The 18,186-nt window shown below is 35.9% G+C and overlaps 1 protein-coding gene across 2 annotated transcripts in view; it reads right to left on the bottom strand.

The window, feature by feature from the left end:
- LRRCC1 (leucine rich repeat and coiled-coil centrosomal protein 1) overlaps positions 1–16,506 on the bottom strand; it is a 51,364-nt gene extending 34,858 nt beyond the window's left edge. The window contains exons 1-8 of one of the 2 annotated variants that reach the window (XM_004474767.4): positions 16,197–16,506; positions 13,046–13,251; positions 12,685–12,750; positions 8,244–8,411; positions 5,981–6,156; positions 5,683–5,892; positions 1,410–1,603; positions 349–496 (exon numbers count right to left, since the gene is read on the bottom strand). In XM_004474767.4, coding sequence (XP_004474824.1) covers positions 349–496; positions 1,410–1,603; positions 5,683–5,892; positions 5,981–6,156; positions 8,244–8,411; positions 12,685–12,750; positions 13,046–13,251; positions 16,197–16,291 — 1,263 coding nt within the window. In that variant the 5' untranslated portion in view covers positions 16,292–16,506. Of the gene's footprint in view, positions 1–348; positions 497–1,409; positions 1,604–5,682; positions 5,893–5,980; positions 6,157–8,243; positions 8,412–12,684; positions 12,751–13,045; positions 13,252–15,740 lie in introns of both variants that reach the window. The other variant, XM_058275689.2, reaches the window with a different exon arrangement.
- Between the last annotated feature and the right edge of the window lie 1,680 nt (positions 16,507–18,186).

Genomic DNA, 18,186 nt, shown 5'->3' with positions numbered 1-18,186 from the left:
ACCTAAGATTTTACTCTAAATTTACTCTTGGGGAAAACATTTAGATTTTATTTAAATGAAGGAAAAAAAATTTATTTTCCCTCTACAGGTTATAATACACGATTGTACCTAAACCTGATATTAAATAGATGCATAATTTCCATTCCTTTTAAAATTACAAAAATAATGACATTACACAAATTTTGGTTATCAGGAGGGGAAACATAACCCATTCTCATCATTCCCATAAAATTATAACCAATATATATAGTTTTTAATCATAGAAAAACATGCATAACTTTAGGGGACTTATTTGTTTTAAAACCAAGATTATTCTAATTCATTTTTTCTTAATCTCCTAAATCATACCCGGTAAGTGGTGTCTTCTGAGCTACTTGGATCTACTTTAATTACTTCAGTCTTCTGCTCTTCTGATTCTTCTACTGTATTAGAGTTAGCAAAAGATGTTCTTACATATAAATCTCTAAGGTAAGGTTGTTTTATTTTACGATTACAACTGCAAAGAATAAAACACAAGAAATAACTCAAAGAAAAGTATGGTGTTCTTTTTTACATTTGTAGTCACATATGCAAACAGCTTTTTAAAAAAAGGATATTCATCAAAAAAAGTAACTTAGACAAACTGCTTCGTGAATTTTATGAGTGCTTTGTTAATGATTAGTAAGGAAGAACCTTAAGATTTTTAAAAGATGACTATTCTATAAATATTCACTATTCAATATTCACTGTTCAACATATTGGAAGTAGGGTAGAATTCTTGGACATGGTTTGAATAAGTTACAAAGTACTGTCAATACTTGGGGCTAAGGTATGGTGATCCCCAAGAATTTGGAAAAATAGTTTAAAATGGACAATAATGGATTGGGATAGATAATGTTAATAGCCAGAGACCAGAGAAATTCCAGGGTAGTATGTCCTGACCATAATAACTAAATTGAATGATTGATCCCTATTGTGAAAATATAAGCATCAGACTATCTTACCCTGATGGAAATAAACAGGATCACCTTATTCACCTTTGATCTTAAGCTCAGTAAGTACCATCTGATTAGGATTTGGCTTCCCATCTAGATCTGCCTACAGAGAGAGAAAAGGCTAGTCATGTAGACCCAAGTGAATTTGGCTCCTATGACAGTCTATTTCCAACTGTAAGTGAATACAGTGGTATTTTGATTTTACATGTTAATTTACAACTTAGGCAATGACAATCTATCACAGAATAATGGATCCTCTATTATAAATTTTTATGAATGTGCTGACCAAACTTAAGCTGGCCAGGCTTAAAAAGTCAAATCTTTGACCTTAGTAAAGTAATAAATATGAGCATGAGATAGCTTTTAAGAAGCAGCCAGCCATATTTACTTCTGACTGTATGCCTTATTTGAATTTTCTAAAACCACAAAAGGTACCTTATAAAAGAGCTGTTTTTACTGTGGTGCTTAAAATTTTGAGTAGTTCTGGAATAATACGGGATTTTTGATCTTCGAGGAATTTTTCTACTGCTTTCTTTTCTGTTTCCAAAGTCACTTTCAGAAGTCACATCTGTGTCTCCTTTTGGCCTAACATCTTTCTCAGGAACATTATCTAATAAACAATTGGAAGTCTAGGAGAAAAATATGACAACAAAGTTTGTTAAAAATTCAGTTCAGTAGGAAAGTTTAAAATACCAAATTTCCTAAAATATTATGAGTTTTTATCAGATTAAGGATTTAGAAAACTAGATATATTTGAAATTAAAGACAAGAAATCAGTTTCAGGTATGGACAATTACACTTCTATCCTCCCACAGATAAAAACTATAAACTCTGGAGAAAACACAAACTAAACAAAATAAGAATGAACAAAAACTACCTGAAGGTCCCAGATGACAAACAAAAGCAGGTTTAATCTAGGGGGTATCTGACTAAATGGGGTATGTCTTTTTTTTATGGTTTTCGGTCTGAGAGTATACCCCAATCAACACCATGTAAGAAGTCTAAACACCATGTAGGTAAGAAAACCAAACTCTGGCACTTGAAGACAAAGAGAGGGCAGTACTGAGTAGACTGGAAGTAGCCCAGTGAACGATAAAATAAATGATCTGAGATTTGAACTGCTTCTCAAGAGATAAATTTATAGTTTGACAAAAACATGGTAAATAATTGCTAAAACAAAAATATCAACTCTCTTTAGAGGAATATAAAAAATAAAAAAACCCAAAAGTCTCCACTACTAACATTCACAACAATCCAAATTTACTCACTACATGCAGAACAGGAAAATATGACAAATTCTCAAGAGAAAAGGCTATCAAAGGAAAGCAAACTTGAGATGACCCAAATGGTAGAACAAAGCAGACAAAAATTTTAAAACAATGATCATAGCTATAATAATGAGATAAAAGGAAATATGCTTGTCATGAATGAAAAGAAAACTCAGCAGCAACTATTAAAAAATGGAAATCCCAACAACTCAAAAATACAAAGTCTGAAGTAAAAACTGAATGGCTGGCCTTCACCACCTAATGAAATGATAAAGGAAAGAGTAAGTGAACTTGAAAACAAGGTCAATGGAAAATATTAAACAAGAAGACTAGAGAGAAAAAATGTTATAAATGAACACAGCCTTAGAGAATTGTCCTCAAGAACAATATCAAGAGTTCTAACATGTGTGTAACAGGAATCCTAAAAAGAGGGAAAGAGAGAATGTGGAAGAAAAGATTAAGCGGAGTTTATCTTAGAAATGCATGAACATTCAAAGATGTATCAATGAAATCAATAGAAAGCCATGAAAGGGAAGCGGACTTGGCCCAATGGATAGGGCGTCCGCCTACCACATGGGAGGTCCACGGTTCAAACTCCGGGCCTCCTTGACCCGTGTGGAGCTGGCCCACGCGCATGGAATGAGCCCCATAAGTTATGGAGAGCGGCCCAGCACAAAAAAAAGTGCAGCCTGCCCACACACGGAGAGCTGACACAACAAGATGATGTAACAAAAATAAACACATGTTCCCAGTGCCGCTGATAAGGATAGAAGCAGTCACAGACAAACACACAGCGAATGGACACAGAGAGCAGACAACTGGGGGGTGGGGAAGGGGAGAGAAATAAATAAAAAAATAAATCTTAAAAAAAAAAGAAAGCCATGATTGTTTCAAGACATGCAGAAAATGTATTTGATATACAACAACCTCAGCAAACTCAGCGAACGGGAATAGAAGGAAACTCCTCAATTTGATAAGTTCACCTATGAAAAACATACCGTTAACATTATATTTAATGGTGAAACATTGACTGCTTTCCTCCTAAGATCAGAAACAAGGCAAGGATGCCCACTCTCACCATTTCTCTCCAGTAATACATTGGGCATTTAAACTGTTACAATAAAGAATAAAAGGAATAAGTGGCATAAAATAGGGAAAGAAGGGAAATTGTCTCTGTATGATTATTTATATAAAAAATCATTAAGAAGCTACCAAACAACTACTAAACTATGTACGTTCAGCAAACTCACAGGATAAAAAGTATATATACAAAAATCCGTTATCTTTCTATATCCGAGAAGCAACCAGTTGGGACATGAAATATAAAAAGTCTGATATACGATAATGCTAATAAACATATAATACTTCAAAATAAGCTTAACAAAAGATGTAAAGAACTTCTATGCTGAAAATTACATATATTGCTGAGAGCAATGTAAAAAAATCTTAACAAGTACAGATACAGACCATGTTCAAAGATCCGAGTTATTAACGTTATCAATTCTCAAATTGATCTAATGATTCAATGCAATCTGAACCATAATGTCAGCAGGGTTTTTGTTTGTTTGTAGAAATCAATAAGCCAATTCTAAAATTTTACAGAACTGCAAAGTAGCTATCTATACAATACACAAAGTAATATTGGGAGGAAGATGGAACATAAATATATCCTAGATAGCATTTTTTCAAATATATATTTTGTGAGTATTTTCTTCCAGTCTGTAGATTGTCTACTGATTTCCTTAGTATTCTCTTGAAAAGCAAAAGTTTTTAATTTTGATGAAGTCTAGTTTATCATCTTTTTCTTTCTTTCATGGTTTTTGCTTCCTTTGACTTTTGTGTATACCAAATCACAGAAGCTATACGTCTGTGTTATCTTTTAACCATAAGTTAAAAACTTATGGTTTTAACTTTCGCACTTAGGTCTTTGTATATGGTGTGTAGTAGGGGTTCAAGGTCATCACCCCCACCCCCCATATAGATATTCAGTCATCCCAGCACCACTTGTTGTAAAGGCTTTTTTTCACCAATATATTACTCTGGTGCTTTAGTTAAATAAGTCAAGTTACTTTGCACATTGCTGAGTATATCTTCAGTTTCTTTTCCTGTTTCTTTGATAAATATTTTAAAACTTTATGCCAAAAGCACACCGTCTTGATTTCTTCATTTCTGTTGCTTTATAGTAATTCGCGAAGACTGGTAGAGTAAGTTCAGCATTGCTAGTAGTATAGCCATTGTAATAGTTCAGGATTATTAGAAACCCACTGACTTATAATTATCCCATAGGTATTTTCCTCTCTCCCCTCTTATTTTGAGGAAAAAAAATTGAATACTAAAATTTAAGTACAAATTTCTAGGTCAAACTGATATTTGATTAATAGCCTCTCTGGCCTATACCACTATCTCTTAATCCCACATCCAAGTAGGGGGAAAACAAAATAATACTCCATTGCATTATGGGAGGTGTGCTGCCACACAAAACAAATGTCACTGTGAACAAAAGCAAGAATCCTGAGTGAGGGGTGGAGAGGCAGATAGCAGTAAATTCTGAGAATTTTATTCATTTACATAGTCCATAGATTCTGAAGACCAGAGAATGAGCAGGATTATATATCTGGAAAGCAGAGATTAATTAGGTGAATGCCTGCTGGGAAAGGAGAATTGAAGCAGGAATTATGTAAATTAACTTGTCATTCTTGTTATGAGTTCTAGAAGTGGTTTTGACAATTAAAATGAAGAGACAGCAAAGGCCAAAAATAACTCATATATCCTCTGTATTGATAAACATTGAGTTCAAAGAGCTCTCAGCTTACTTGAGGTGAAACAAGTTAAGGAAGGTAGAAGCCATGTAAAGTGCTATATAACAAAGCAAAGAAACTACATAATGAAGATTTAAGGAAAGACAACAGTACAATTGGTAAGAGGGACTAAGAACGGTTTGTCACAAAGAAAGTCCTAAGGAGCCTGGTAGGATCTTTATAGGGCAATACAGCAGTAAGTATCCAAATTAGGCCAGAAATGTAATAACATTATCTTTCCCTCCTATCTCTAGAATTTATTCTAAAGCAATAATCATGTTTGTGAACAAAGATATAGCTTCAAAATATTTTTAGTAGCACAAAAACTGCTAAGAATTTCTAAATTCAGCAATAGGATTAGTTAAATCAGTGGACATTAAAAACTCTCCTAAGAAATATATAGATTTTTATATATGTATCTCTCAACATTAACGGAAAATAAGTGAAAAAATTGTTACCTCACTCTGTACAATTAGTACTATAATAGAATTCTATCTCTGCAAAGGCAAAAATAAATACATATGCCCATGATTTAAATTATAAATTGTTTCTGGTTGGTCAGGTTGTTTTATTTTACATCTTTTTAAATATCTTTTCTTCAATAAGCACATATTACTTTGGAAAAGTTGGAAAAATACCTACTTCACTGAGAAGCTGCAAAATTTGATTATCTAATTTCTCAAGTTGCATTTCATCCTGAAAATCATTTTTATGATTAATTTTCTCTGGTTCAGAAGATGGACACACAGATACAAAAGATGTCAAAGCAGTATTTGTAGGTGTGCTTTCAAATTGATCCAAAGGTGCTAACTGATCAATGTTCGATGTTACCACTGGTATACTATCAACGATCTGCAACAGAAACAAACCAAAATCTTAATTTACATTTATTACTATCAGAAGGCATCTTTTATATTAGAAAAAAACACAATTACTATACCTCATCTTCACTTATATTTTGGGGAGAATCAAAAGAAACTAAATTATCCAAAAGACCTTCAAAGCACTGTAGGTGTGATGTATCTATTTCTGATAAATTTAATGGTTCCCCAAATATGTTCTTGCAATCCAGGATTCTAAGCTGAGGCAAAGTCTGGAGGATAATCGCTCTGTATCCTTGGAAACAAATCATTCAAAACAAAAACTCAAACATTAAAATACCAAGACGTTAATTATTTTTAGAGTAAGCTAATAAATCAGTCAACTACCAGATATAACCTGGATGATAAAATTAATTTCAAATTCAACTAATATACTTGTAATAAAGGTTATGTATTCCTTCTTTAGCATGTAATAATGAAATATAAAAGAAAATACCCTCTGGAAAAAACCCTCCTGAGGAAGGTCAGAAAGTTAAACTCTTACCCTCTGGATTTAACTTTTCATTAGAAATGTCTGACACCAGCAACAATTTACTCTAGGTAGGAAGTAAAAAATGTCTTATTTTTAATCTAATATAAACATAAACCAGGATGATGTGCATAACCAAAGAGCCATAATTTCCCCAGTGAAGCCTTAAGCATTAGTAAAATTAACATCCTCTCCTTCCCCCCTTAAACTGAGTAACTTTATAAAGACAGGGACTCTATTAAGTATTCAAGAATAATATGTTTATTTTATTTTCCTTAACAACAATTAAACATAAGAAATGTCTGATTAATATTAATTTGGTATTTGACCTAATAGGAACACTTTAATTTTGCTTAATTATAAGTTTAAAACTAAGTATTTATAATAAAGACAAATGAAGTGATCGGAAGAATACAAAATATAAGAGGTCTGATGGAAAGAAGTATAATAGTTTCAGCAGTAAGTTTCCTTTCTATTCTAGGGTAAGGGTAACTGCTGAAAGAAATACCCAATCAAGGAAAGAAAGTAAAAACAAAGGCTCAAATGTAGGAATTAGAAGTTCTTGAGGCAAGATTGTTACAGAAAAAAATCCAACCTGTAGGCTAGCACAGAAAAGAAAAATAAAGTTTTTCTCAAAATAAGGTTTTCTTCAAAACTTATTTGTTCTGATTTTCAGAAAGACTTCATCATTTTATATGGCCTTAGGAAAATTTATCTCAAATCTATTATACTCTTTTGTGAAATAAAATTATCAAAATAGGTTTCTGGGAAGTGGATGTAGCTCAGGTGGTTGAGCACCTGTTTCCCATGTATGGGGTACTGGGTTCGATCCCCAGTATGTCTTAAAAACAAATGAAAAAACCAACTCTCAAAACAAATGAAAAAACCAACTCTCATTGGGGAGTAGATGTAGCTCAGTGGTTAAGTGCCTGCTTCCCATGTATGAGTCCTCCTGGGTTAAATCCCTGGTATCTCCTTAAAAAAAAAGGTTTCCCTGCTGGGAAAAGCCTTCTTATAGCTACATATTAGTGAAAGAATGGAGCCTCTGTAGCCAACTTCTACCCCAGCAGATCTTCAGAACATATATTCATATTCTATTCATTTCTGTCTTATGGTTTGGTAAAGCAATTCAAAATAAGTAAGCTCTAGAAATGGCAGTCTGTTTTGCTTTATCTTTGCAATCTTTACCAACTTCAATGATCTGAAATTAGATCACAAGGCACTTTGGTAGCATTATTTATACATTACATTAGATATAAGCTTTTTTTTTTTTTTTACAAAAGCCATTTACTTCTCAATAATGTAATACATTGACATGGCATAAATTTCAAAAAGGAACACAGTAAAAAGTTTCCCAAACATTTCCTGATTCCCAGTTACAAGTTCTCTTTTCTAGAAGTCATTATTAGTCTCTTGTGTATTCTTGCAGAAATTTTATTTATATACTCAACAAATATGTATATAAGTTACCCATTTTCACACAAATTTTAGCTGATTATTATAAAATTTTGCAACTTGTATGCTTTTCTTCTACTTAACAATGTATCTTGGAGACAATTGCCTATCAGCTGATAGAGCTTCTGTATATTCTTTATGGCTGCAAAGTATTATAAGAATATACAATAATGATGTAATATAATTTTGAGGCATTCGTTTATCAAATATAAACTGTCTAAATAAGAGAATTACTAGTCTGTTAGCCTTATGTTTTTTTTAACAGCAATACGTCTTACTTTATTTGCAACTATGTTTTTCTACAGACAGAATAAATAAAAGGGGATCAAAACACCAATTTGAGAAAATAAAGAAGCCTTGAATATCAACCATTTTAAAAAGTATTAAATTGTTCATACCTGGTAAATGACAGACAGGATTATCGTCTCCGTTTTTCTCCAAAGTAAGATTAGTCAAGAAGTGCAATCCTATCATACACTGAAGTAAGTGATGGATACTATCTACACAATTACTATGTAGGTCAATATGTCTAAGTTTATGCTTCAGTCCATGGAGAAGCATAAACCCTGCAATAGGAAAAAAGTTATTTTGATGCCACAGCAATCATTTTTCTGACAGCTAATTAAAAATAAACGTTACATGTGTTATATTTTGAGAGACAAAGGAACAACACCAAAGCTTTTGGCTGTTTTGAAGAAACACAAGGATAGCATCTTTCTGAGGCCTCAGCCCCAATTCCCAAGCTCTGGTACTTTTCAAACAAAAGAAGAAACGTATGCAGCCCCCTCTCCCCCCACCAAGGCCAATGCATACAATTACATTGAGAAGCATAAAGCAATGGCTTTAAACTGTCACAACATTTTTGATTAACAGACTTAATACTGTGATGCACTTCAATTTTGTTAGTTTCAGCTAAGATAAATACAAATAGCACCCACTTGATTTAGTTCCCTGATAAGATTTCTTGCATGAGACTATCCAGAACATTGGTTTATGGAAATAGGTTTATGATGGAAATTGGTTTGCAGCTAACGCTATTGGTGCCTGGTACCTCATCTCCTTGGCCCACCGCTGATTTCCACTGTAGCAGTGGTAGAGAGGTGCCATGTACACTGCCAGCATAGGCCCTCATGCATTTACACTTTCCTTTCCTGCCTCAGAGCAATCTTCTTAATGGAAGGAGTTTGTGATGTATTCTACACTGTTCCCCAAAGAATCCTTTTATAGTTTGCTTAGTGTGGCACTCCCCATACATGTGACATTACTCACCATTATCAGTTACTTCAATATGCCTTGTATTAACCTTTTAACATATACACATATGTGCAACAGGGATTTCAAGGATAGAATCCTTGATTCTCATTCTTTCATCTCTAATTCTGCTCCTCCTGCTCTCATCTTCCCCATGCTAGTAACAATACCATCATTTCCTCGTTACTCCAGAGAAAACTCATTCTTTGATTCCTTTCCCTTACACTTCCTCATCCCAATTGAGCAGCAACTCCACCTGCAAAACCTTATCTCCCCCCCCTATATTTTCACACTAGTCCATCTCTCCATCATTTCACATCTAAGACCGTTAGAATAGCTTCCTGACTGATTTCCTGACTACCACTCTTGCCCACCTAAATTCATTCTCCATTCAGCAGCCAAAGTGATCTTTTAAAAATATAAATTCTGGGGGTGGGGAGTAGGGTATATGGGAACCTCATTTTAATGTAACATTTTCTGTGATCTATTTTTTTTTTAAAAGAAACAATAAAAAATAAAATATAAATTCTATCGTGTAATTCCCTTGCTTAAAACTATCTTCCTACAGCACCTAGAGTAAAATGCAAATTACTTACCTTAATTATGAAATCCTGTGTGATCTGGCCTCTGCCTACTTTTCCATTTCTTCTTGGCATTCTAACCTCTCATTTGCTATGCTCCAGACATACTAGCCTTCCTAATGTTCTTTTCACATGCAAAGCTTGATCCCACCTTAGTGTCTTTATACATTCTTATCAGGTAAGTGGCTGTTATTTATTGAAATGTTTTTGAACATATGAAATATTACTCTTAGAATTACATAGAACTTACAGGGTTGCATCTTTTTTTTTTTTAAGATCTATTTTTATTTATTTCTCTCCCCTTCCCCTCCATTGTCTGTTCTGAGTCCACTTGTTGTATTTCTTATGTGTCCGCTTGCATTCTTGTCTGCGGCACCGGGAATGTCTCTCTTTTCGTTGCGTCATCTTGCTGTGCCAGCTCTGTGTGTGTGGCGCCACTCCTGGGCGGGCTGCACTTTTGTTGCGCAGGGCAGCTCTCCTTGCGTGTGGGGCACACATACATAGTGGACACCCCTGTGTGGCAGAGCACTTCTTGGGTGCATCAGCACTGTGCATGGGCCAGCTCACTACACAGGTGAGGAGGCCCTGAGTATCGAACCCTGGACCCTCCATATGGTAGGTGGATGCTCGATCAGTTGAGCCACAACTGCTTTCTATATAGTTCTTATCACTACCTGATAGGTCAAGTTTATTGAATTTTAATTTACACACTCTAAAATTTACCTTTTTTAGGTGTTGAGCTCTTTGTACTTTAACATATACAGTTGTGTAGCCACCACTACAACCAAGACACAGAGCACTTCCATCACCCCCAGAAGTTCCTTGTGTCCCTTTGTATTTTCCCCCCATCTCCAGCCTCTGGTAACCACTGATCTGATTTCTGCCCCACTGGCTTTGCCTTTGTCAGAATGTCATATAAATGGAATTAGACAAGCCTTATATGACTGGCTCCTTTCATTTAGTCTATTAGATTGACCCTTGTTGCTGCACGTATCGACAGTTCAATTCTTTTTATTGCCAAGTGGTGTTCCACTGTATGGATTGATTGCTAATTTGTTTATTCATTTAGCAGTTGATGGATACATAGGTGGTTTCCACTTTTTGGAGATAATAGTGATATAAACATGATTAAATGAAAAGTTATATAATCATACAAGCATTCATGTACAGGTCTTTGTGTGTACTTGTGTTTTTATTGCTCTTGGGTAAATACCTAGCAGTGAGATTATATGGTTGTACGCTAAGTGTATTAACAGTATAAGAAACTGTCAAACTCTTTTCCAAAGTGGGTGTACTATTTTGAAATCTATCAGCAATGTATCCAAGTTCTTGTTGAGCCAGAATCTCACCAACACATTGTTTTATCCGTTTTTTTATTTTAGCTATTCCAGGTGTGAGTGGTATCCTCATTGTGGTTTTAATTTGCATTTTCTTAGTACTTAATGGATAGCAAATCTTTTCATGTGCCTACTTGTCATTTGTATATTTTCTTGGTGAGGTTTCTAATCATATCTTTTGCTCATTTGGGGGAGGGGTAAGGATGTTAACATGACTTATTTTTCTTCCCCACTAAAATGCAAGCAAGCTCTGTGACAGCACGGACTTTGTTGTTGCTTCTCCCACCTCCACCCCATCACTACAGAATGTTTGATAACAGTGATCTCCTATAAATATTTGCTGAATGAATTAATCAACTATCTAGTCCAATATTCATTTTAAGATTAGAAAATTATAATCAAAGAGTAAAATGCCCAATATCACAAAGAAGTGACAGACCTAGGGTTAAATCCCTTTCTAATACTTCCAAGTCTTTGGGGGAAAATGTTTAAAAAATGAAAATATTGTTGCTACTTCAATTAAGGGTAGGAACTAATTTGTTGTGTTTTTTTTTTGTATTCTAAGGACCTAGTATAGGGTAGTATTTTTCTAGTGAGGGAGAAAAACAAGTGAACTGAATAAGATCATTTTAAACACTGAAAAGAACTATGATGATAATTAAAGGAATTTTTACTTGTTGTAAGAATAATCATGAAACTTCATGTATTTTATCAGTTACCTTTTCAATGAAAAAAAAACCATAATTTTTAACTTCTTGGACATGCTACAGACAAAAAGAAAAAATAATTTTCAAATATCCTTATTTTAAAAGTCTTTGGAATACTCTATATACACTGTTCAGTATAGTATGGTAGCCAATAGCCACGTTTAGCTATTTAAATCCAATTAAAATGAAATATTAAAAATTTAGCTCCTTATTGAGCTGGCTGCATTTCAAGTATTCAGTATCCACACACGGCAACATATGGCTAAAGTCTGCTACACTGGACAGTACAGATAAAAACATCATCCTCACATAAAGTTCTGTAGGAACTATCATTCTCTATATAACAGTATCTTGATTAATTACCTAAGATTAAGGCATGATTCCTCCAAACTGGTCCTTTCCCATTTTTTTTTTATTATCCCCCCAACTTGTGGCTTGCTTGCTGTCTGCTCTCTGTGTCCATTTGCTGTGCATTCCTCTGTATTTTTAAATTTTTTAAATTTTTTTACTTATTTATTCCACGTGCCCCCCCCCCCCACTTGCGGCTTGCTTGTTGTTTTTGCTCTCTGTGTCCATTCACTATGTGCTCTTCTTCTGTTGCGTCACCTTGCTGAGTTGGCTCTCTGCAGCGCTGGTCGGCCGGGCAGCACTCCAATGCATGTGGGCGAGCCTGCCTTCACAAGGAGGCCCTGGGACAGGAACCCAGGGCCTCCCTATGGTAGACAGGAGTCCAATTGATTGAGCCACAGCTACAAACCACCACTGTCTTTATTCCTCCTATTTTTTAATCACCTGTAGCTTTGGCACTACCCAAAAGAAATTACAACTGAAACACACTCTCTAGATGAGATTTTTTTGTCAAAAATTAAATTATTATTCAGTATTCCAACATTCTGGGTAAGAGTAATTCATCATATGTGGTAAATATTTAGCATTACAGAAAACATAAGCATACCTACTTACCGCTAAGATCATTTATGTGATTATAAGATAAATTCAGTCTAGTCAGATTAGTTAGTGCTTCAAGTCCTAAAATAAAATAAAATAGATAAAATAAAAATGTAAAAAGTCTTTATCGGATTTAAGAGATTAATTACAGAGAGAATCAGATCACAAAACAACTACAGTCTGACAATAGTAAAATAAAGTTTAATGGGATTTTGAAAAATGTTTTAAAAAATTGATACTTACCTGAAACTTTGTTATGTAATAAATTTAGGGTTAGTTTTCAAAAGTTTATAATAGCATTTATTCCATTTTTTCAAGAAGAAAAATGAACTTAAATAATTTGCCTTATGCAAAGTATTACATGAAAATCACTAACCTTCTACTCTTGTGATCAAATTGCAGGACAAATTTAAAGTGCATAGTTTTGTCAGTGTATTTAGCCCTTCAATTTGACTTATTTGATTAGATGACAGGTCTAAATGCTGTAAATTCCAAACATGATCAATGGCCTTAATCTTGGAGATATTGTTGCAGTGAAGATTGATGGTATGAACGGTTGAATCTAAAGATAACTCTGATATGCTACAAAAGAAAATACACATTATAAAAAACAAGTACAATTGGATTTTAAAAGCATGACCAAATAATTACAATTAACCAATCAGCATGTAGATAATAAGTATGTGCTATTTATTCTAGAATAAACTCTTTCCTATTGTGGTAGCCTTGAAATGCCTTATAAGATTCAGCATAGTTATAAGTTTAAAACTAAGTATTTATAATAAAGACAAATGACGTGATTGGAAGAATACAAAATATAAGAGGTCTGACGGTAAGAAGTAGAACAGTTTCAGCATTAAGTTTCCTTTCTCTTCTAGGGTTAAGGGTGACTGCTGAAAGAAATACCTAATCAAGGAAAGAAAGTAAAAACAATATACAATTTTAGTTGATACAAAAGGTATTTGGACCATACAAACAAGAAACTCAACCTAGTGAGGCACCAACCCAGGTCCTTCCTACCTTCTATATGCAAACAAGGTTATCAGATCAGCATATAGGCAAGGCGTATTGAAGAGTACTCAATAATTGTAAAGACTGGAATAATAATGCCCTATTCAAGTCTGCACTCCACCACTTCTTTGTGTGTTTCCTAAGCAAATGACAACCTTTCTGGCCTGATTTCTCATCTCAGTTAATCCTCACAAAACTATTAGCAGTAGTTATCATTACCAGCCACATTTTACAAATGAGGATACTGAAGTTTATGAAACTCATGTAATTTGCTCAAGTTCATGTAGTTATTATGGGACAGAGCCCAGGTATAAATCCAAATCCAACAACAGACTTTACGATCTTATTTTCTCCACTGTCTACAAATGGTGTTTAATCCAGAAAGCAGTTGCACTCAAAAGAAACTACTATTTACTGCTATTTTTAACGATCAAATCTTTGTTTTCCCTTGTTGGAATTTAGAATGTACCTCCTCTAAACAGAACTCAAGTCTTCACTTCTTCAAATATGCTATTTATAACTGGAACCTCTCCTGATGATAGTAGTTACAGGAACAGGAACTATAGGACACTTAGTTCAGAGCTGCTAAATAGGTAGACGGAAGACAGGAAAAGGGACATAAAATGTCACTGGCACTTGTTGTAGGTACTGCAGCAGCTACCATAAAGTTGTAGAGAAAGCTGATACTGGCAAGCAGGGAAGTGAGAAATCTAGCAGCCAAGATCTGGTAGTAGAGAGCAAAGGGAAAATGAGCAATTCTGGTTTGCCTCCAAATTAGCATTAAGAATCACAAATTTGGGAAGCGGACTTGGCCCAGTGGTTAGGGCATCCGTCTACCACATAAGAGGTCTGTGATTCAAACCCCGGGCCTCTTTGACCCGTGTGGAGTTGGCCCATGCGCAGTGCTGATGTGCGCGCTGATGCGTGCCATGCAGGGGTATCCCCCGCGTAGGGGAGACCCACATGCAAAGAGCGCGCCCCGTAAGGCGAGCCACCCAGCGCGAAAGAAATTTCAGTCTGCCCAAGAATGGCGCCGTACACACGGAGAGTTGACGCAGCAAGATGACTTAACAAAGAGAGACACAGATTCCTGTGCCACTGACAACAACAGAAGCAGACAAAGAACACGCAGCAAATGGACACAGAGAACAGACGGGGGGGGGGGGTGTGAAGGGGAGAGAAATAAATAAATCTTAAAAAAAAATCACAAATTTAAAAACAAAGACAAACATTCAGCATGTGACATCAAGTCACCAGCGCATGACCTGGTCTTCAGAGTTAGCACATGATGGCAGAAGACAAAGGATTTCCTAATATGAAACCTCTAGATGTGACTGAACCATTTTCTAATTATCTAGCTTGTTATCCTTACTGAATTCTTATTGTTTTTTTATTAACATATTCTAAATGGCTCTTAACACAACCAGTTATTTTGACTTGTTTCAGTTTCTGTAAATTGATACTGTGCAGTTAATATGGTACAGTAAAAAAAGCACAAGACTTTGAAACTAGACAGAAATGGGTTGAAGCTCAATTGGTCGTTGCATGAAGTCAGGCAAGATGTTTAAATCTTAGTCTTAAACTCATTATTTGTAAAATGAGTAAATGACTACCTTACAAAATTGCTGTAAGGACTACAGGTAACGTATGAGTAGAGATTACTAAGTAAATGGAAGCTATTATTATTGAATATAAATGTAAATATTTCTTTTGAAAAATCTTCCTGGGGTCTTTCGGTGAATTTCGGATCAGGATCCAGGACAAGATGCTTTAACAGGTGAAGGCACGCCACAAAAGAACAGCATATTCAAAGGCACAGAGAAACGTATTTGGAGAACAACAGCTTGTTGTTCAGTGTGGCTGACCACAGTGTAACTGGAGAGAGAAATGGTACATGATGAGATTGGAAAGGTAGACAGGGACAAATCAATAACGCATAACTAAACCTTGTATGACCAGTAGGGCTGCACGAGAGAGGGTAACCGTGAGCTAAGTACCTGTTTATCACTTAAAAAGTATATTAATATATATACGGCAGCGCTCTGTGGAGAAGAAATTACCTGGGAATAAAGAGAAATGCGACAAAACTAATGATGAGCCGCGAACCCTCGTTCCACCACGCTGGCATTTTTTGTCAGGTAAAAAGGAGCAGAGAGAACAAGACAGGAACCCAAGAAGACCAACATTTAAAACGCAAGCAAAGAAACAAGGACGAGTGAGGAAAGAACCAGCAGAAGAGAGGCGGATCGGTCAGAAAGCGGTGGAGGTCGTGAAACACTTTCCAAGGTAGGTAGAGCCGTGTGCACAGCTGCGCAGAGGTCAAGGGCGGAAAGGAGGGGAGAAGCTCCTTTGGTCTGGCACTGAAGAAGATACTTTTGGCTGAGCAATGCAGGATGAAATCAGACCAGTGTGTCTCCTCTTAGTAAAGCAGCGCTACGCCAAGGCTCGGCTGAGGCCGCCCGCCGTCCCCAGGGCCGCACCTCCTGCCACGGTCCCAGCTCTGGGGCGCCCTTTACCTTCGCAGGCCTTTGTCCATGAAGCATAGGTCCCCGCAATTGCTGTCGCCGTCGCCGTCCTCATTTTCAACTTCTGCAGTTACCGCGGCCTCCATGGCACCGGCGACGGGGACCGGGGTCTCAACCGGCACCCAGCACTGGGTCCGAGAGCCGGGAACACGCCTTCCGGATGCGCGGAAGACAGACGCGAGGGGGCGGGGCGAAGACCCTCCCTCCAACCGACAGCCGGGCACTTTCCCGCCCGGATGGTGCCGTAAAGCCAGAAGCTGTATCTGCTCTACCGACAGCAGCCATTATTTTTACGGCATCTGAGGCCTGAGGTGCAGTGTAGCTCCGTTGTGGGCGTGCAGGCTTTGGAGAATCGATAGTTACTTTTGCGTTATACTTGACTGATCTCTTAAAGCATTTTCACGACAGTTTGTTTTCATTCCTCTTGTTTTTAATACCTATAGTTGTTCCCCCACTCATGTCTTTGATTCGTTAAACTTTTGCGAAGTGCCAGGCACGCCTCTGCAGTGAGAGCCCTATGCAATGAGGGCTAAGATGAAGCTTATTCTCATTCCTGGAAACTTTAACAGTTCAACGAAGGAAACAGAATTGCCGCACATATGAGGAATGCTAGGAATACCAGAAGGGTATCAAAGCCAACTGTAAAGTCATGTGTGTATTGGGAAGTTTCCTAAATGGAAGTGATTGATGACTGAGCAGTTTTAAGTCAAGTTCTGGGAATGAATGACATTCTAGGTGTGAAAACAATACGAATATCTCCTGACTAAAGTGCTCCTTAAGGTCATGGGAATATTTAAAAATGGAGACATATATATCAACTCTGAACCTCTCAGCTATCTTAAACTAAAATCTTAGGTAGCACCTCATTAAGAACCAAATAAAAGTTCAATTACCATATCTAACACTGAAGATATTCCAGACTTAACTGCCTTATGGTTCAGCTTTACAATCATTCTAAAAACTCAGAGCTGCAATTTTCCACTCTCCTCTAATCACAAACTTTGCAGCGTGTCTTTGCAGCTCCTTTTACCAAGAGGTAGAGGTGGAATCTTTACTGACTTTTTGTTTCTGATCTAAGCTTGTGACTCTTTCAGCAATAGAATGCATTGAAGTGGTAATATGTTAGTCCCACGCCAAAACGAAGACATCAAGATGCATTGTATGTTTCTGCTCCTTTTCTTGGAAGACTGCCTGATGGCCATTTGAACAAAGCCATGCTAGCCTGCTGGAAAATGAGAGACAGAGTGAATTAGAAAGAAGTCATCCCAGCTGAGGACATACAGATAGACGAATGAGGCTAGCAGAGAATAGTAAAACTGCCCAGGTGAACACAAACCAAATTACCAAATCACAGAATTAGGAGACATGGGTTTGTTTAAACCAGAAAATTCTGGGGGAGGTTTGTTATGTAGAAATAGATGACTGATACAGTCACTTATACTACAATTAAATATTAATTAAAATAGAGAAGATTTTCAATGGGGATGAGTATTATAGTCTTATTCAAGACAAATAATGGACATTGGAATCATTAAATTATGTAAGGATAATAAATGTATGTTTCCTTGACAATTTTGGGCATTTTACATATTGGTTATGGTTAAAGTGGAGTTCAAAAATTGTAGATTGTTTATCAACTGCTTCAGTAACTTAAGGTTTGCAGTTCTTTTTTCAATTATCATTAGCTGTATTAATATTTCTATTGTTGACTTGATTTTTTTATAAAAAATAAACATTTTATCAAAATACTTTGCCCCTAATTCTTTATCTGCAAAATTGTAATTAGTTTCTATAGGAAACCTCAGTTCTACAATTGAAAGAGCCTATCATTACTATTTTTTATCTACAATCAACATTTTAGGTTCAATTATTATACTCCAAAGTGTTATTTCACTTTTTTTTTTTTCCAAAATAACATATTTAAACTGTATTTTGGTCTGCCTAGGAATAGCTTTACATAGTATCTAGGAGGCATTTGTGG

Source organism: Dasypus novemcinctus, chromosome 14 (assembly GCF_030445035.2).
Source record: "Dasypus novemcinctus isolate mDasNov1 chromosome 14, mDasNov1.1.hap2, whole genome shotgun sequence".
Lineage (NCBI taxonomy): Eukaryota > Metazoa > Chordata > Mammalia > Cingulata > Dasypodidae > Dasypus > Dasypus novemcinctus.
This window is presented reverse-complemented; position numbering and strand designations above follow the sequence as displayed.